Source organism: Ursus americanus, chromosome 27 (assembly GCF_024610735.1).
Source record: "Ursus americanus isolate L20-20 chromosome 27, mUrsAme1.1.p, whole genome shotgun sequence".
Lineage (NCBI taxonomy): Eukaryota > Metazoa > Chordata > Mammalia > Carnivora > Ursidae > Ursus > Ursus americanus.
The window spans coordinates 5331808-5351842 of NC_142153.1; the positions used below are offsets into that span (position 1 = coordinate 5331808).

Consider the following 20035-nt stretch of genomic DNA (forward strand, 5'->3'; position numbering starts at 1 on the left):
AAGTGTCTTCCTAAGTCTGGGCCTAAATGAGTAGAATCTGTCACCAGGTTTACTTGACACAGGTAGGTTGAGACTGAATTGAATCCACCGTCAACAGGACTGATCCCCTAGACTTAAGGTGCCTTGAAAAAACACAAGAAACCTAGTAGCGTGTATGTACTACCATGTTTTGGCCTAGCCTTTGTTTCAGGACCTTTGTCACTCATTGGAGAGTATTTCCTGGAATACTTGGAACTAAGAAAGCTGGTTTTTCAAGTTTCCTTCTTACGAGTTTTGATCCTTATAAGGAGTGCTCTTGTCATCCTCTCCTGTATTTCTTTATCATCTTGTCTCTCTCTCCTGCAGTAATAAGATAGGAATAATCATGTAATTCCTCTCTGCAGTGTTGGCTCTTTGGGAAAGTAAAGACACATCCCAATGGGTTTATCTTCATTTCTTCTGGGGAGTGGAGGGGAGAAAGAGATGTCGGGGAACTATGTAACCCTGAGTCAGACACGCAGTGGGTTGAGTACTGCCACCAGTGAGATTTGTGATCACCACATGGGCATGTCCACACCGGCAGGTGAGTCCCAGGCCTCCTCACACAGCGTCAGCACAGATGTGTGAAATGCCACGTGCGTATCAAGGTGGAATAAAATAGGTGGTTACAGTTTGATTGATAGAACGCTTTTGCAGCTTGAGTGGCTCAAAGGAAGAAAGAGAACAGCTTTTGTAAAAGTGACAGAACAGATAAAAATATTTCTAGACGATATTCTGAGATTCTGAGACTCTAGATCAAGTTAGAAAAGGTAGAAAAACTCTCTGCTGTCAAGAGAAAGGGTGGCTTTTGGAAGAGCAAGAAGAGACTGGATCTCAGCTTAAAGATTTGGACTGAGTTTATTTTCTTCCTTTTATTTTTTCATTTGTTCGTTCATTTCTTGGTTTTGTTTGTTTTTGCCTTTAAAGATTAAAAGCGAAAGGAGGAGGATAGGAATGCACTCAGCATAGTGAGGTGGTTGGGAGTTACAGATGAGCTTATCTGTTACGATAAAGGTTTTAAAAAGAAAGTGCTTAAGACTTGACTTGAAATTAAAGTGGCAGCTAGAACAGGAAGAGAGAATTGCTGGGATGTTCTGTCACTTTCTGCCTCAGCCGAAAGTTCAATATCCCTAGGAACCTAGAGGATAGAGTGTCCAGCCAAGCACCTCTTTCTGTCAGACCTGATTTTTGCCATCTCTCCTTTTGTTTACATTTTTTTGGTTTTTCCTTGATCTTTAAATCACAGTGTCTTTAGGCTCTGTGAGACTTGTCAGTAACAATTAAATAATCCAGAATTTTTATTTGAAGAAGAATGACTTAAAGCTTAATCCAGAAGAAAGTTCTGATCAGGAATAAAAACTTGACATTGTCATATGAACTATTAAGTATTACAATGATACATTTTTTAAAGTTTAATTTTTATTTTATTGCATTCTGAGAGGAAATGACCCTCAATTGGCAATAGCATAATGAGAAAGATTTTGTTTTCTATCTCCTCATTAGCTATTAAGTAGCGAACTTCTAAGAACTCTAATGACCTAATTGGATCCAAATATGGGGGAGCAATACAGGTATAGAAGTATCTTTTTTTAAAGGCAAATCATGGCCACTTCAACAAAAGTTATATATAGTAAAATTCACTTTTTCTGGTGACACTGTATTTCTGAGTTTTTACACACACTCAGGGTTTTGTGACCACCTGGCACATATAGGATAAATAATAATTAAAACCCCAGAGGTTATCTTTGTGCTGCCCCTTTGCATTCAGACCTTCCCTCCATCCTTTACTCCCTGAACTATGAAAGTAGTCTCTAAGTTACATACGCAGCCATGGTGAAGGGTGAAAATCTAACTAGTTAAGGGGGCTTATGAACAGCCTTTGACCAGTTAAGTGGCTTATGGGTAATTCTTAGGAAGCCAGACTAAAATGTGAAAACAAGGGGGGAAAGTCTGAGCAGGGACATCAACAGTTGTGTACTGTGTGGAAAGTAGACTTCACAGAATTAGATCAGCCAAATAAACAAACAAATACCAGCAACAAAACCTCAGGGGGCTGGGAATGTCATTAACCAGAGTTGCTACAATATGTTATCTAAAATGTCTCATTTTCAACAAAAAAGAAATTGGAATTTGTGACAGATAAATAGGAGAAATGAACAATAGAGACTGCTTTTGAGGGGGCCCATATATTGAACAAAGCAGACAAAGACTTTAAAGCAGCTAATTATAAATATGTTCAAAGATTAAAAGAAACCATTCTTAAAGAATTAAAGAAAGGTGTGGTGACAGTGAATCATCAAATAGAGACTATTTTTAAAGAGATAGAAATGATAAAGAACCAAATGCAGATATGATGCCAAAAGCACAATAGAAGTGAAAATAGATAAAATGGAGTACATCAACATTAAAACCTTCTGCACCACAAAGGACATAAACAATAGAATGAAAAGGCGACCTCCTGAATGGGAGAAAATATTTATAAATCATTTATCTGATCAGGGTTAGTATCAGAATATATAAAGAACTCCTACAACTCAGCTGCCAAGAGCAACTCAAAAATGGGTAGAGGACTTGAATAGACATTTCGCCAAAGAAGATATACAGATGGCCAACAAGCCCATGAAAAGATCCTCAACATCACTAATCATTATGGAAATGCAAATCAGAACCACTATGAGATATCACCTCACACGCATTAGAATGGCTGCTGTTAAAAAAAAACAAGACAAAACAAAATAAAAAGTGTCAGTGAGGTTGTGGAGAAATTGGAACCTTTGTACATTGTCAGTGGGAATATAAGATGGTGTGGCTGCTGTGCAGAACAGTATGGTGGTTTCTCAATAAATTAAAAACAGAATTATCACTTGACCTGGCAATTCCACTTCTGTATGTACACCCAAAAGAACTGAAAGCAGCAGAGACTTGGAGAGATATTTGTACAGCCATTTAATTTAATTTAATTTAATTTAATTTAATTTAATTTAATTTATCTATCTATTTATTTATTTTTAGAGAGGGAGAGAAAGGGGGGAGAGGCAGGGGGGAGGATGAGAGAGAATTTTAAGTAAGCTCCATGCCCAGCACAGATCTCAACATGGGTCTCAGACTCACAACCCTGAGATCATGACTTGAACCTAAATCAAGATTTGGACGCTTAACTGACTGAGCCACCCAGGCGCCCTCGTACACCCATTTTAATAGCCTTATTCTCAGTAGCCAAAAAGTGGAAGCAACCCAAGTGTCCACCGCTGGATGAGTAAACAAAATGTGGCATATCCATACGATGGAATATTATCCAGCCTGTAAAAGGAAGGAAATTTTGACACATGCTACAGCATGGATGAACTTTGACGACATTATGCCAAGTGAAATAAGGCAGTCACAAAAACACACTGATCTCACTCATATGGATGTACTTAAAGTAGTCAAACTCATAGAGACGGAATGGTGGTTGCCAGGGACTGGGGTGAGGGGAAATGGGAAATTATTCTTTAACGGGCACAGAGTTTCAGTTTTGTAAGGTGTAAAGAGTTTTGCAGATGGATAGTGGTGATGTTCGCATAACAATGCAAATGTACTTAATGCTATTGTACACCTGAAAGTAGTCAGATTGTAAATTTTATGTTTATTTTACCACAATTAAAAAAATTTAAACATGGAAATACTGGAATTGAAGACTATAACAAAATGAAAAACTTGCTGAAGGGATCCACAGTAGATTTGGGTTGTCAGAAGGAAGAATCCACAAACTTGAATAGAGAGCCGTGGAGATAATGCAGTCTGAAGAACAGAAAGAATGACAGAGAATGTACAGAATCTCAGCAAAATATAGGTCACCATTAAGTGTACCAGAAGTAGAAGAGAGAGAGAAAGGGGCAGAAAAATATTCAAAGAATGACTTACAACTCCCAATTTGATGAAAACCACTAAACTACACATCCAGGATGCTTAACAAACTCTGATTAGGATAAACATGAAGAGATCCACACCCAGACATATCGTCAAAATTTTGAAAGACAAGAAGATGTAGAAAGCAAGAGAGAACTGACTCCATTCTAGGGGAACTGCAATAAGAGTAACACCTGACTTCTCATGAGAAACAGTGGGGGCCAGATGATGGTGAAGAGGCCATGTTAAAGTGCTGACGAATCTTCTGCCCTGCAAAACTGTCTTTCAAAAGTGAGCCAAAATGAGAACATTTCCAAGTAAATGAAAACAGAATCCATTGCTAGCAGATCTGCCTTACAAGAAACACTAAAAGAGGTTTAGTAGGCTGAAGGGAAGTGACACTAGACAGTAACTGAAACACACACACACACACACACACACAAGAACTTCGGCAGAGGTAATTAAGTAGGTAATGACAAAAGACTGTATAATTACATATTTCTTTTTTCCTCTCATAACTGATTTCAAATACCACTAAAGAACAGCTTATATCCAGTTGCTTTCTAGTTATTATAATAAAGCTCTTTATGTTCACATCAAGGCATCCTCCCTAGCTCCAAGTTTTCTAAAGGAAAAACTGAGCCAAAGGGAGCTAGTGACTTGCCCAGGAAAATTTATCTCAATCAATCATAAGGAATTAAGTACCAGGAGCAGTCTCTGAATCAGGAAGTAGTATTCAAAAAAAATCTTAAAAACGTATCTCTCTCAAATTTTTAAACTGCTATTTTCATCATTCTTTGGAGGTGATATCAAGCAAATACTTATGGTTTCTTAAATTCGTAAAAACATTTCAGTTTCAGTTGTTTCAGTGAGAGATAGGAAGAAGTGCTAGATTTTCACCTGACTTCCTGACCAGATGAACAGTTTTTTGGACTTACTGCCTTGTTTAGACTGCTTATACCACTAATTTGGGTGGAACTGAATTAAGTTTGCAGACTCTGATGAAGTGCTTTAGAGACTTTAACCAACTTTCCTATTTTGCAAAGTGGAAAAGTCTCACTGAATCAACTTAATCGTTTGCTCCCTCTTGCTTTTTCTGCTGCCTAAGAACTATTGCTTAAGAACCTTTGGAATGAGCACAAGAACTATGGGGCTGTAAGTGGAGCATGGAAAATAGTTAAGATACTAATCTCCACCTATCAGCTCTCCTATTTATATTAAAGTCCTATTAATAGAAAGAATATGTAGTGGTATCAGGAATCAGTGTTTTTATAAGTATCATTCATATTTCTGTTGAGCTTCTACTGTAATCAGAACAAAATTAGCAAATAAGTCTGTAAGCACCAAGATATCTATTTACATACATAGTTCTGTTTTAAACTGTGGCTGAAGAGAAAGTGTTTCCCGAATATAGCTCTCGGAGCTTAGCCAAACAACCCAACACTCGAGGGCACAGAATTGGAACAAGTGCTCCCAGGTTTGCCGTGTGACAGAAGTGATGCTAAGTGATTTGCTCCTGAAAATGAACCAAGTTTTGGTTATGACTGAAAAAAAATTATGTAGACTATCTGAGGGGAATCCACCTGTAGCGTACACAGAAAGGGAAAGGTGTTCAGAGGCCATTTGTCTGCTAGAGTGGGAATACACGTATGAAGGCCAGCTATCCTTGTCCCCTGCTTTCAAGCGGTATTGTACGTACAGCACTCCAACAAGGTGGTCATAATCCTGGGAAAAAAAATCTCTATGCAGGTTAATTCCACGTTTCTAATGGGAGTGCTTTGCAGTGTGCAGTAAGCCATTCAGTTAGAAATTTTTGTTCTTCTCCAAGTGCGGTCGTAATTACAATGAAAGACTGTTTTCCATATTTCCAAATTTGATAAAGAATGGCTGATATGTATTTCCTTATAGTAACTTTTTCATGAAATCATCAAATTATAACATTGAAATAGAAGCAACAAGGGCACCTGGCTGGTTCAGTTGGTAGAGCATGTGACTCTTGATCTCGGGATTGTAGGTTCGAGTCCCACTTTGGATGTAGAGAATATTAAAAAATAAAACCTTTAAGGGCGCCTGGGTGGCTCAGTCAGTTGAGTGTCCGACTTTTGATTTCAGCTCAGGTTGTGATCTCAGGGTCCTGAGATCGAGCCCCGTGTCAGGCTCCACTCTCAGCGCGGAGTTTGCTTGTCCCTCTCCCTCTCTGCCCCCCCCAAATAAATAAATAAAATCTTCAAAAAAAAAAAATAAAAAACAAGGGTGCCTGGGTGGCTCAGTCAGTTAAGCATCTGCGTTTTGCGCAGGTCATGGTCCTGGGGTCCTGGGATCGAGTCCCACATCAGGCTCTCTGCTCAGCAGGGAGCCTGCTTCTCCCTCTCCCTTTGCCTGCTGCTCTGCCTACTTGTGCTCTCTCTCTATCAAATAAATAAATAAAATCTTTTAAAAAATAAAAAATAAATAAAAAACAAAATGGAAACAACAAATTAAAGTTTCTGAAAATAATTCCTCAGTCATTTAGATTCCATTTGAACATCTCCAAGGAAATGGCACTTCCACGTCCTGAGGCAGTCTTTCAGTTTTTAAAAACTATTTTTCACTTAGGTTCTGTAGGACCTTCTCCATCTTCCCTTCCTCAGGCCAAATTGTCATGATTCCTTTAACTTTATCTCCTGTTCATTATTTTTGCTGTTTCTTTCTTTATCCTTGTAAAAACATATTTACTTAAAGTTTCATACAATGCCTTCCCACAGAGCAAAAGGCTACTGGAAGACATCTAAATAACACACATGCTTTATGAGCCAAAGAGAAACTTAAATGTCAGAATGACAAAAATGCAAGAGGGAGAGTGAATACAGCAGGAATGAGGGCTGGAAAAGAAACAGGGTCTAGCGGGGCTGAGCCCACAGGGTCTGCAGCAGAGGACCAAAATGAGCTCCTGCGATGGTCCATGAATTCATGAAGGCCGTTCACTGCATTGTTCCAGGAAGGGTCAGGAGTTCCCACCCCCTCTCCCCACAGCACAGTCCTGTGGTTCGCAGTTGCAGGCTGCACTGCCTCTTCTTAGTCCTGTGGTCTCTAGTTGATACAGAATAACTGAGCTGGACGGGACTGGAGGAGATCATCTGCTCTTGAAAATTTCCAAGGATCACGGCTCTGCAACATTCTTTGTAACCCATTCTCTTTTTCACCCTTTTCTCTTTCCCTTTTGTCCCTGCCTTCCACCCCCTAAGGAAACTCAACTCCCAGATAGGAGCTAGTATCCTTAGGAAGGCTTGTTGAATGCCAACCAAGGGCACCACTTCCATTGCTCTCCTTCGAGTGCCTCCCGTGCAATCAGTGGATAACCCTTTCAGAGAATAATCATCTTGCCTCTACTTTCAGTTATGGCAGTCACATCTTCAGAATGACCAAAATTGGACCAGAGGACTTCTCAAGTCTTTTCAAACTGTAATGTTCTCTGATTCTCTAATTCTGTGAACCAAAACAGGAATAAGAGACTAATCATAGGTTGTTTCTTGTAAGCATTAACCTCAGATACCGTTTCAGTCGGGCTTGTGGAGTACATGGCGCCAGCGGGACATTTGCTTACTCTCTGGGTAAAGTTCGGTTCTGATGGCCAGTCCTCAAGAGAAGCATACAAACGATGAGGGCAGAATTCTAAAGGAGGACCACGTGTGACTGAGGCTGCACTTTCGAACCCCGTAGATGGGAGTGTGATAGGAGGCTCTGAAACGCGCAGTGACCTTTCCACCTCGTGTGTAGATGTCAGCACAACGGGATGTTCTTGAAAGTGACAAAGATAAGATCAGTAAAAAGTATAGAAGATGTATTTACCTCTTAAATTATAGGTCGGAAGCTTGAAGGAAGAATTGTCTGAGATTCCTGGGCTGAAAACAGACTCAGGATAAATTCATTTTATTTATTGCAAAAACAAAGCGTATTTTGGTGGTACATTCCTAACTTCTCAAAAAATTGTACATTCCCCAGTAGTGTTTTGAAGGGTTTTTCTGATGCTAAAAGTAGTAATTGCTCATGGTAGGAAGTTTTGGGTAATATAAAAAAATGTCAAGAGCACCTAGAGAGAACCCCTCTGAACATTGGGTGTATTTCTTTAAAGTGTCATTGCTGGTGCATTTGTCAAACATACTTGAGATCATTTGGCATACACCATTTGTATGCTGATTTTTCCCTTAGCAGACTGTTCCACTGCCGTGGAAAACTCAAGTTATATCATTTCATTTTATTTTATTTTTTATTTATTTGAGGGAGAGAGAGCGAGAGTGTGAGAGAGAGAGCACGAGCAGGGGGAGGGGCAGAGGGAGAAACAGACTCCCCACTGAGCAGGGAGCCTGATGCGGGGCTGGATCCTAGGACTCCAAGATCATAACCTGAGCCAAAGGCAGACACTTAGCCCACTGAGCCACCCAGGTGCCCTTCACGTTACATCATTTTAGTTGCTATATAGGATTTTCTCTTTAGAAGTCACCAGTATTTCCTTAGCCTTTCCTCCTATCTGGGGGATAGTTAAATGGTTTCCTTTTTTTTCATGATCATAATAAATGGCATCTTTGTAGATCAGTATTTGTTCACATTTCAAATTATTTGCTCATTTTCCTGGACTTGGGAGGTTAATGTCATAAAGCCACCATACCCTCCCTGAGTACTTCTTGTTGAAGACAGAGTACTGGGACTGCCATGCATCCGACCCAGCCTGGCACATTTACAAGCACCATTTCCCATATGAAAAATAAGTGCTCCTACTTAGAACTGTTTAAATCATTCCAGCTGTACTTAGGAGCGAGAACATTTCTGAAGTGATTTTAGAGTAGGTATTGGCGTAGCGGAGCAAGGTGACACTTATATTTATAGTTTGCTTGTACTCTAACTTATTTTAATTGACCTCCTTGAAGCTTTTGGAGTATGAAGTGTCCGCAAGTCCAGATTTAAACCGTCTTTAATCTGTGGGCCTCCGTAGGTGTGATTTTCAGCTGAAGTATTTATATCTGCCCTAAATCTGAATGCTAGTGAATGGGTTTCCACCTTTTAGATCCTGGAGAAGCAAGGTTGAAGACTTGTCTCCACAGGAACGTCCTGCTTTTCTTTCTCTGTAGAAATAGTACGTGCCTGGCTGGAAGAGAGGTCACTAGTCTGTCCCCACAGCAGGCCTTCCTCTTTCATCTCTGGCCTTCAAGAGTTCTGTCTGAGTCCCTTTCTGTGGAACTTTGAATTTGCAGTTCTAAGTCAGCCGTCTCCTCTCACTGATCTTTGTTTGCTCTTTGCTTCTTGATGCCATTGTTTTAAACAAGGTGTGACACCTTGTCCCTGAGCCCTTGCTGGATTAGTCAAACTGGCTGCTTTTACTGTGTCTGAGTAGAATGTTCCTTCTTTCATTGAATAAGGGAACTATTCTTCTTTTTTTCTTTTCTTTTCTTTTCTTTCCTTCCTTCCTTCCTTCCTTCCTTCCTTCCTTCCTTCCTTCCTTCCTTCCTTCCTTCCTCCCTTCCTTCTCTTCTCTTCCCTCCCCTCCCCTTCTTTCTTTTCTTTTCCTTTTAACTATTTAACTTTTATAACTTACCCTAAGGGGGTTGGGGGTGGGGGAAGGCAACACTAGCAATACAGGAAGGGAAAAATATCAAAAGTGAATATTAACTTTTATGACCAGTGTTGTATTGGTTTTTTTACCTCAGCTTTACTGAGGTATAATTGACAAATAAAATTGTAAGGTATTTAAAGTGTACGCCATGATGATTTTATACGCATAACACATTGCGAAAGGTTCCTCCCGTCTAGTTAGTGAATACATCCATCACCCCACGTATTTATATATGCCAGGGTTATTTATAGTCAGTTTTATTGAGGTATCACTTACATACAATAAAGTTCACCAATTGCAAGTGTACAGTTTCATGAGTTTTGACACACGTGCCCAGTAGTGTAGCCACCACCATACTCAAGATAGAGAAAAATAAGTTTCCTGTGTAGACATATGTTTTCATTTCTCTTGGGTGACTATACCTCAGAATGGGACTGCTGACTTATGTGATAAGCATATGCTTTTTAAGAACCTGCCAGAGTGGCGTTACCATTTTGCATGATATTTTTTTCTTAGCACCTTTTAGAGGTGTCTTCATCTGCCTCTTCACCTCCCTCCACCCCTCAAAACTGTTCCTCTGCCTTACAATGTACATCAGTCTTTAATCAAAGACGAGGCCAGAATTTGTACTTTGAGGAAGAAGAGCAGGACTAGAGAGAGGTGGGTTGGGTATATCCACATGATTACTGGAGGTGGGGCATAAGAGTGAGAAAGATCCTTCTAGAAGGATTTTGGAGCTTCAAGTTGTTCTTCCTATGTCTGCAGTGGTACTGATAACTTCAGCGTGCTTGAGGCTAACCACAAAACACTTATGCATACATTAGGTCTGATCCTAACAATAATTTTGTCAAGTACATGTGTTATTACTATCCCCACTTTATAGATGATGAAATGGAATTCAGAAAATGGGTGTACCTTACCTAAGGTCACACTGCCAGTTAGTAACAAAGCCAGGATTAGGCCTCGGGTTTCCTGACTGTGACCCCAGGGCTTTATCTGCTAACAATGATAGTAGTCGCTGTGTATTGATCCCTGGCGTGGAGCTGGGGCCTTTACAGAGCCACCACGTTTTGTATCATTATTCCCATTTTTCAGATGAGCCATTTAAATAATTTTGCCCACAGTTGTGTAGCCAGTAGCTAGCTGAACTGGGATGGGCCCAGAACCTCTGACTGCAGGTCCTGTGCTCTTTCCCTTTCTTTTTTTTTTTTTTTTTTTTTTTAAAGATTTTATTTATTTATTCGACAGGATAGAGACAGCCAGCGAGAGAGGGAACACAAGCAGGGGGAGTGGGAGAGGAAGAAGCAGGCTCATAGAGGAAGAGCCTGATGTGGGGCTCGATCCCAGATCGCCGGGATCACGCCCTGAGCCGAAGGCAGATGCTTAACCGCTGTGCCACCCAGGCGCCCCTCTTTCCCTTTCTTCATGCAGGAGAAACGCTTGTTCCTTTTTTAACAACAGAGAAGGAGAAGGGAAAGAACATGCAGTGCTGGGAATGGCCACAGTGTGTTAGTCAGCTATCCTTGCCTTTTATTTCCAGTTCACATTGGGTTTTAAGTCTGCAGCTCGTTCACTCTGAATGTCTTTGATAAAGATTATCAGGCTTTATACTCATGCTCTTTGTCCCCGTTGAGCAAACTTGCTTCTTCTCACCTCTGTGTCCCCATGTTCCAACCTGGGTCTAACATTTGGCTTGGTTGTCTTGCCTTCCCTTCAGACATTTTTCCCCCTTCTCCCTCCTCTTTCTTTCCCCTTCCCTTCTTCCCTATCCCTCTCTTGCTTGCTTTTTTTTTTTTTTTAAGATTTTATTTATTTATTCGACAGAGATAGAGACAGCCAGCGAGAGAGGGAACACAAGCAGGGGGAGTGGGAGAGGAAGAAGCAGGCTCATAGCGGAGGAGCCTGATGTGGGGCTCGATCCCAGAACGCCAGGATCACGCCCTGAGCCGAAGGCAGACGCTTAACCGCTGTGCCACCCAGGCGCCCCATTTTAAATGCTTGCTTTCTTGCTTCTGCTTCAGTCACAATATCATCTGCCTTTCTCCAGGCTCCTGTGCTCCCATAGACTGCTTTGCGTATTTATAAATATGCCTTTTGAAGGTAGTTAAAGCAAGTTTCAGAGCCATTCTTGTCATATTTCCATTTTTTTATCATTAGTGTGAAAATATGAAACTCGATATGTTTTATCATAAATATACTATTACTTTTTAAATTTTTAAAATTTAAGAGGGTAAAGTAGATGTTTTCATGAGCTATTCAAGAATACTGGTGTTGATAGAAACTCCTTATGACAAGACCTACATCCCAAGTGTTGAAAAGAAAAAACCGCTTCTGCTGTGCTATTCTGTAAGTGAGATTTCAGAAATGAAGCTGCAACAGGCACCCCCTTGGCACTTTTGCTTGGGAAGGCCAGGGGTCATCGTGGATGTTACCTTTAGCAACGTTTTAGAACAGGGAGCCCCCCACCCAAGCTTTTTTTTTGTATTCATGTCTATGAAGTGCTACAGCTCAGCCACGTTCCTGTTTTTAAACCGTGTACAAATTCGACTGGAAATATTCTGAGCATGTTCGTTTTCACTTTTTCTTCAACATTCGGATTTCTAGCGTAGATAAGAGGGTATGAGGTAGAGCTGAAGCAGATGCTCACAGAGGAAGTTCTAGAGAGAGGTCTGTAAATCCTTGACACGGGCGTCCTGCCAGTGCTCTCACTGGGCCTGGTGCAGGAAGCAGGGCTGGCTCAGAGATCCAGGAACAGAGTGATGGTGGGCAGGACTCAGAGTTGAGGAGCTTGCTCAGAAGCATTGAGGGCACCGAGAAAAGAGAGTATCTTCTTCACGTTACAAGTCTGGGAAGTAGAACTTACAAAACCCTTCAGTACCTCTTCCAATGATTCAAAACATTCTAAGGTCTCTGTTCCTCAAACATGAGGGTCGGTGGCATTTGAAACTTAAGGAATATCTTGGAACGTTCAGGCCTGTGAATCGAAGCCATCTAGAGGCTTTCATACTGGGAAAGGAAAGAGAGAGTTAGGAGGCTTGTTCTGACCCTTTTCAGAAAAGCCCTTGCAGGAGAGTGAGAAGAACCAAGGCATTAGCTGGAAGATCTAAACACCATTGCGCCCTCACTGAGAATCACTGAGGAGGAGAGGAGGCATTTCCATGCGACGCCTCCACACATCAGGCGTCTCTGTCTCCCAGCTACGTGATTTCTATGAACTCAAATGGGTTGCTTCTTCAGTATCAGGTCGAGGCTCCCCCATCCTGATATTAAGTAAATATTTGCCTCTGTGTTCTTTTCTTCAGGTTTCAGTTTTTACATTTAAATCTTCAGTTTATTTTGGCTGGAGGTAGGGATCTAACTTTTTTTCTTCCTTCCAGATGGTTAGCAAGTTGGCTCAACATCACTTGTTGAATAAGCCAACCTTTCCCCGCTGACTCGATTGCCCACCTCCAGAATCCTGCTTTCAAACAGCCAGCGCTGTCCGGTGACACACCAGCCAGACCTCAGCCACTCTGGACTTGGGCTTCCACACTCCTGACAGATTCCCATCTCGGCCTTGCACACAGCGCTCCCTGGCCCCCGTGCCGGGGGTGCCAAGCTCTGTTTCCGCAGCAGATCGTGCAGTTGTTGAAGTGCTTTGTTTTATTTTGCTCCTGTTTGAGTGGAAGAGGGAGAAAATCAGGGTGTTGGTCCTTGCCATAAAAAACAGGTCTTACAAATAGAATACAAAATAGAAGTCATTTGGTCTCAAAAAAGCCTTTCTCCTCAACCGGATGCTTATTGGACGTAATGTGAGGGAGAAAAGCTGCATTAAAGAACACAGACCCAGGTGTAGAAATAAGTTACCTAAGATTATCTGAGTAGGAGAGGGCATCCCTGGTCTGAAATGGTGCCTGAGGTCCCATAAGGACAATTACAAGCCTCCCCAAGCCACCCTGGGCTGAGGACATACCTGCTTTGGTGCTCCTGGACTTGACCTCTGTGTGCAGCCTGTCCTGGAGTGCACCTGTGGGCAAACCTTGCCCTAACATATAAAAACAAAACTAGAAACAGTGCAAAGGAGAAAACATAAAAACCCTCCTCGGCAGTTTCTCAGCCCAGTCCCGCGAGTCAGCAACCATCTGTCTCTCTCAGTCCCCGAGCGCAGGCCACCACCACTTGACCCCTCCTTCAGTGTCCTTTCTCTTCGGTCGGTGCCATGGCCATGCCGGGCCGGGGGCCTCCGAGGGAGCCTGCCTGAACCACGCAGTGGCCCCAAATTAGCCTCAGCACATTCCCTCTTCTGTCCAGCGCCTTCTGCACATGGCACCCAGGGTAAACTTCTCGAAGTGAAAGTCTGATCGTGTCGGCCTCCCTCAGGTTACGACCCTTCAGTGGCACCCGATTGTCTGCATGGTGGCCGCAGCCTCCAGCTTGCTGGACGCTGCCGGCCTGCCTGTCCTCCCCCGTGCTGCTCCCCCCGCCCCGGGCCAAGCCTGGAATGCATCCCCCAACCCAGAGTTTGCTGCCATCCTTAGATTGCCTTCCCTGCCCTCTCAGACCCGGTCCCGGCCCAGAACTGTGCTCTCACGACGCTGGGGGCCGAGGGCCTCCTGCCTCCGTGGCACGCGCCACAGCTAAGGGTCGTACATTTGTGTGTTTGTGCGGTTAGTGTCTGCCCCCTCACGGGTCGGTGAGCCCCCCGTCCATTTTCACTCACCATCATATTCCTAGTGACTGGCACAAGGGAGGTTCTCAATAAACACTTGTCGAATGTTGTTCTTGTCTGCCCTGTTGGCAAGCGAACCTGACAGACAAGATTTCATCAAGAATTCTGTTTTAAGATTAGATCATATTGGTCCAAAATATTCCTATTTTGTATTTTCACTTCTAGATTTAATGTGTCCATGACATTAATAAAATACTCTTTTAGTGGGATATTGTCCTTTGCCTTTAGAATGGTCTTTTCATTTGTCTCACATGGGATCTAAATCTCTAGAATTGCATAGGCTTCAAATCTTAGCAAATGATAAAATCTATCAATGTATATTTTCTGTTTCATTACATGCCTATAGCATTGCATACATAGATGGCTCTTAGTATATGCTTATAGATTTATTATAAATTCTTTTAATTTGAAAAGCATGTGATCCAGTTTACAGTTTTGGGTGGAAAGGAAAAAATCACCTATAACACCACCACTCAAACTTAGCCACTGTTCTGATTTTAGTATATTACCTGCCCATCTTTTTTATGGATTTTAACATTGCCATGATCACAATATACATAAAATTTAGTGTCCTGTTTTTTCCCCCTAAATAATTTTAATGTTGATTGATCATTATACTGTCTATGACATGACATATGAGCCTAATTTATCCAGTTCAGGTCAATAAGCATCTGTGAAGAACCACACTGTGCTAATAAGCACCATTCTGCACATGTAATACATTCAAAAAAATACAGATTTGATACCTTGACTATATAATAACGGAATACCACAGTTCCAAAGCTTTTAGTGACAGTTTTACTTCATGGATATATTAATTTTGTGACATTGCCTCTTTATCTTGAGGACTTTTCTCCATGTTTAATAGCCTCTTTTTTCCATGTATTCAACAAATCGATTAGGGCTTCCCCCATGCCAGCCACTATGCTGTGTCCTGGAGATACAGCAGAGAATCCAGTAGAGTCCCCGCGCTCTCCTGAAAGGAGACAGACAAGAATGAATGAATCAATGAATGAATGCAGTGATAAGTAAAACAGAGAAAAAGTAGGGTGAGAGGGATGGATAATAGCATGGGGGGAGGGGCTGCTCTTTCAAGAGGTCAGGGAAGGCCTCTCTGTTGGTGACATTTGAGCAGAGACCTAAATAGCATGAGTAGCTACACAGCTGTCAGGGAGATTTTTTTCTGGCATAGGGATCAGCAGGTACAAAGGCCCAGAGGTGAGAGTGGTTGGTGTTTTCAAGGAATAGAAAGGAGCCTGTGAAGGAAGAGGCAATAGGAGCTGAGGACAGTGGGCTGGGCAGGGCTCTCAGGAGACCTTGGAGGGCCTTCCAAGCCATGGTGAGGCCTCTGGCCTTTCCTCTGAGTGAAGTATGGGTAGTCATGGAATAGTGACAGGATCTGAATCGTGTTTCCGTAGGATCGTTTCATTCTGCAACTTTCTGTCTTCCTCCGGAGGGCCCTCCATTTCCACCTGCGTCACCCTCTGGATGAGTCATTTTACACTAGAACCTGGAAGCTTTTCCGACACATGCATGGTGTGCTCGTAAAGTGCTCATTTCTTATGCGTAAAGGTGCAGGCAGGATATTAGCCACACCCTGTGGTGTCACAGAATCGTATTTGGTCATCACCGGTCCAAGAAATTCGGCACATTCCACATATCTGAAAAACTCTGTAACTGAATTTCTCATTTCCTTATCTTTTGCCCATTTACAGCAGTTTTTTTCTTTCTGAAAATAATGACCAAATGTATTTTCCAGATTGCAAAAAGTCCTATCTTATTAAGGCTTGTCAGCCTGTAATTATAAAACATACTTCAACCTCTGATATTCTAGGGACCAGCTTTTTTTGGTGGTGGGGGGGGTGGGCAGTTAACCTAATTATAATCTTCCTTGAATTGCTTTATGGTTAGATCTGTCACATGCCAAAGTTAGCTCCCGTTAGTAGGCTTAAAACATTTATTTCTGAAAGAACAACCTGTTACAGGTTGCTTGGGGTAATTGATTTCTTTTCTTTTGTTTTCTGTTACAGGAGGAGACATCACAGCTTTCCCAGATTGGGAGGAAAAATATGGAATGTGTTTTACCGCTGACTGAACACAACCAAATGAACTGTACTGACAGTAGTTTGAAAACCAGCAGTTAGCAGTTTGTTCAGGCTCTAACATTGTCCAGCACTTTCCAGAGCAAACTCACTGTTTACAAGAACTCTCGGCCTTACGACGTTTATAACCTCAAGCTTCGTTTATTTAAAATATTTCTGCAAAAGAAAAGTACCCGGAGCCCACTTTCTAAAATGGCCATGGATGAGTATTTGTGGATGGTCATTTTGGGTTTTATCATAGCTTTTATCTTGGCGTTTTCTGTGGGTGCGAACGATGTTGCCAATTCATTTGGTACTGCTGTGGGCTCTGGCGTGGTGACCTTGAGGCAGGCATGCATTTTGGCTTCAATATTTGAAACCACCGGCTCAGTGTTACTGGGAGCCAAAGTGGGAGAGACCATTCGAAAAGGTATCATTGATGTGAACCTTTACAACGAGACAGTAGAAACACTAATGGCTGGGGAAGTTAGTGCGATGGTTGGTAAGTAGCCTTATTCTTTACATCAATGGGAAAGAGTGTCTGCTGGCCTACTTTCCTACAATACTTTTGTCATGTCCATGAGTGTGATTTTTGCTTTAATTTCAAAAACTGGTTTGATGTTTCATATTTACTACATCATATTTTTGCTTTCTGCATTTTAATTTTTTTTTTTTAGTGTTCAAATATCAAGCAAACATTTTCTCAATGTTTAGCAAACTTTGTTGTTAAAATAGATTTGGCTAAAAGTACTTTTTATAAAGTAAAGACAAAGATGTTTATAAACTAGCTATCATTTTAAACTGGTTTGAGAGTTCTTAAAGAAATAACATGTCTCAGTGAATGTGTCTGTAAGGTTGACTTGTGAGATATCCTTGACAGTTGATGTCTATTTTTCCATAGATTTTTCATCAGTTAGGATGCAATGTTTTGAAAATGTGGATGCCAAAAACCAGTATTTATGAAGTTTTATATTCTCAGTATAAGGTTTTGAGCAGTTACCGAATCAATCTCAAGTGCTCGTGTTTCAGGAAATTCTAGTCTTCTACCTTATTTGTAATCCCTTTGTTGGCTTTTGTTTTGACTTTCTGATTCTACCTCTGAGAGCTCCATTTGGCATGTTTGTTTTGTTTTCTGGCCAAAAGACCATTTGTGTGTCACCTGTTTACCGTATGACCTTATATTGGTAGTTTCGAGTTGTGTAGGTGAGAGGGAAGTATTGAGGGCAGTGAATCATGTTAACAAGCAGACTGACCGGCCAGTCGGTGTGATTTTTCCATTGGCCAAGCTGACCATCAGCTTGAAGCACCGTGAGGGCTCAGCCCTTCCTGCCCTCGCTACCGCCAGAAAGAAGATTCAGGCAGGAATACTTAAGTGCAGCCCACAGGACTCTCGCTCTGTTTGCCTCTGGGTAGCGATGACGTCACAGCAGACAGCTGATCTAGTTGGGTAATTTGGTTAGGGAGGAGAGGGTTAGAGAGGAATCCTACCACCTTCTGCTTTCAACAGGACACATCCTTTGGTAGGAAGGGTCCTGCAGTAGGAGGTAAGATGCTGGTGTACCAAGAACACAGCTACGTTCCGCAGGCCCCTAGTTCTTTACTGTCACTAGTGTTTCTGAAGCACCCAGAGTGTGGACGTTATTTGCCAAATATAAGATGGCCCACCATCTTTTTGCAACAGCAGGTTGGTTTGAGAAGTCATTGAGGTGTTTGATCCATATCCCGTACCCATATACTAAGGTAGTGGATTCTGCTAAGCACAGGGCGCTGGTAATGCGCGCCGAGGAGTTCTGTTTCTCAGCATTTGGTGTCTTACAAGATGTGCGGTTCATGAATGCTTTCATTCCAACAGCTCTTCTAATGATTGAATTTTATTTACCTTCACTGGATGTCTGTTTCTCATCATAGATAAAAGTGAAATTTCCCTTAGGAAAATGACAGTTTTTGTAAAAAGTCACCCTTGGTTGTCATAATAGGTATCTAAGGCATAATCATAGTGAGCTGAAATTAAGATTTCTCCACTCAGGATGATATGGGCAAGAAATGTTGGAAGTAGGAAAGAAATAAAGAAAAACACTTATAAAATTAACTCTTAACAGCAGCTTCTCCTTTCCTTGGATAAAACTTCTGAGGAATGGTTGTGGTTTTTTTTAAGATTTTATTTATTTGAGAGAGAGTGAGAGAGGGAGCACAAGCCAGGGGAGGGGCAGAGGGAGAGGGAGGAGCAGACTCCCCGATGGGGACTTGATCCCAGGACCCAGGGATCATGACCTGAGCCAAAGACAGACGCTTAACGGCTGTCCAGGTGCCCCAGAATGGTTGTGGTTATTAAAAAGATTTGTTAGCGAGGCCACACGGAGGCCCTGGCTTAGACTGAAAGCCTTTTGAGCTCGGAGCTTCATGTCACTGCTCACTTTCCGTGTGGGCAGTATGACTTGTCCAGTTTCCCAGTTCTCCCACCCCTGGTCTTTGGCTCTTCACTGAGAGAATGAAGAATACTTACCTCAACTAGAATTTAGGTTAACCAAAGCAATTTGAGGTTTTGCTTGAATAACTTGATTTTGTTTGCTTTGGTTTCTTTCTTTTAGTCTTTCTTTTTCTTTCTTTCTCTTTTGGTGTGTGGGTAGATGAATCTCAAAGGCTGTTTTGTTGGGTAGTTGTGTGAGTTACCTAGATTTTTAGATTGGGTTCCTTACAAATGAGAGCTTTGATAATTTAAGATGCTGGTATAATTATTATTGGCCAAAACCAAAGCTGATTCTTTTCTGATGCCTGAATTGTCACCTTCTCCCTCTTCTAAATTCAATATCCATTTCTTCTCTCTTTTTCTCCCCCTGTCCTTTTATTCTATTCTTTTATTTATGTATTTATTTATTTATTTAGAAATGTCTCCCCAAGCCCTTGGGTCTCTGTGCTTTCTGATAGAGTTGTGGTAGCATTAGTTTGGTTGGGTGGAAGAGATCATTTGTATCAGCTAAACTTCCAGAACAAGGTCCCTTTTTGAACAATAAGCTCAGCCCCAAAGCAATAGTCAGTCCACTTAGTATGAAACCACCAATGGTTTCAAAAATCTGAGAATTCAGAACTCACCATCTTCTCATGGAAATACCCACAATAGCATGAACAAGCCGTCTCCTTGAACCAAAGTAAGAAGTGTCCCATCCTCCTAAAACCCCCTCAGTGCCGAGCCTTCTCTGCGCCGAGCACACTCATGCTGCCTGTCTGCTTCCAGCGTGACCCTGCACCTTTGCGCGGCCCCTGCCCCACCTTCCCAGGAACTGTTGCCTCAGAGATGCCCACCTTCCCCCGACTTTCCCTAGGTTTTGTCTTACACCCTTATTCTGTACTTAATCCCTTCCTTTTTATAAGATATCATTATCTTAAGTTAAAATATCTCTGTCTTTTTTCCCACTGTTTTTCTTAACACTAATGTAATCCCGTTGGCCTTCAGAAATTCCCAAGGCTTAGGAGGCCTCGCACTCTCACTTTGCCAGGTGCCCCGCAAATACCTGCCTCTGCCTTCCCCTCCTTTCCGCTGCCCCTCCCCTCCTGCCCACTGGCCCCCTTCCTGGCCGGGCAGGCCTGTCCTCCCGACCTTTCCTTACAAACGCTGCTGCTCCAGGACCTATGTTATAAAGTCAGCAGCTTTCTGGAAAGAAAATCTCATGGTCTGAATTCATCTGGGTGAGTTTGTACTCTTCTGTGAACTTCACTAGATTATTTTCAGTTTGTAAGAATAGAAATCATAAAGTG

General features: G+C 42.0%; 1 protein-coding gene across 4 annotated transcripts in view; it reads left to right on the top strand.

Moving 5' to 3' along the window:
• SLC20A2 (solute carrier family 20 member 2) overlaps window positions 1–20035 on the top strand; it is a 104558-nt gene that overhangs the window by 39207 nt on the left and 45316 nt on the right. For all 4 annotated transcript variants that reach the window (XM_045779197.2, XM_045779198.2, XM_045779189.2 and 1 more), the window contains one exon: window positions 16232–16784. In XM_045779197.2, coding sequence (XP_045635153.1) covers window positions 16496–16784 — 289 coding nt within the window. In that variant the 5' untranslated portion in view covers window positions 16232–16495. The remainder of the gene's footprint in view (window positions 1–16231; window positions 16785–20035) is intronic.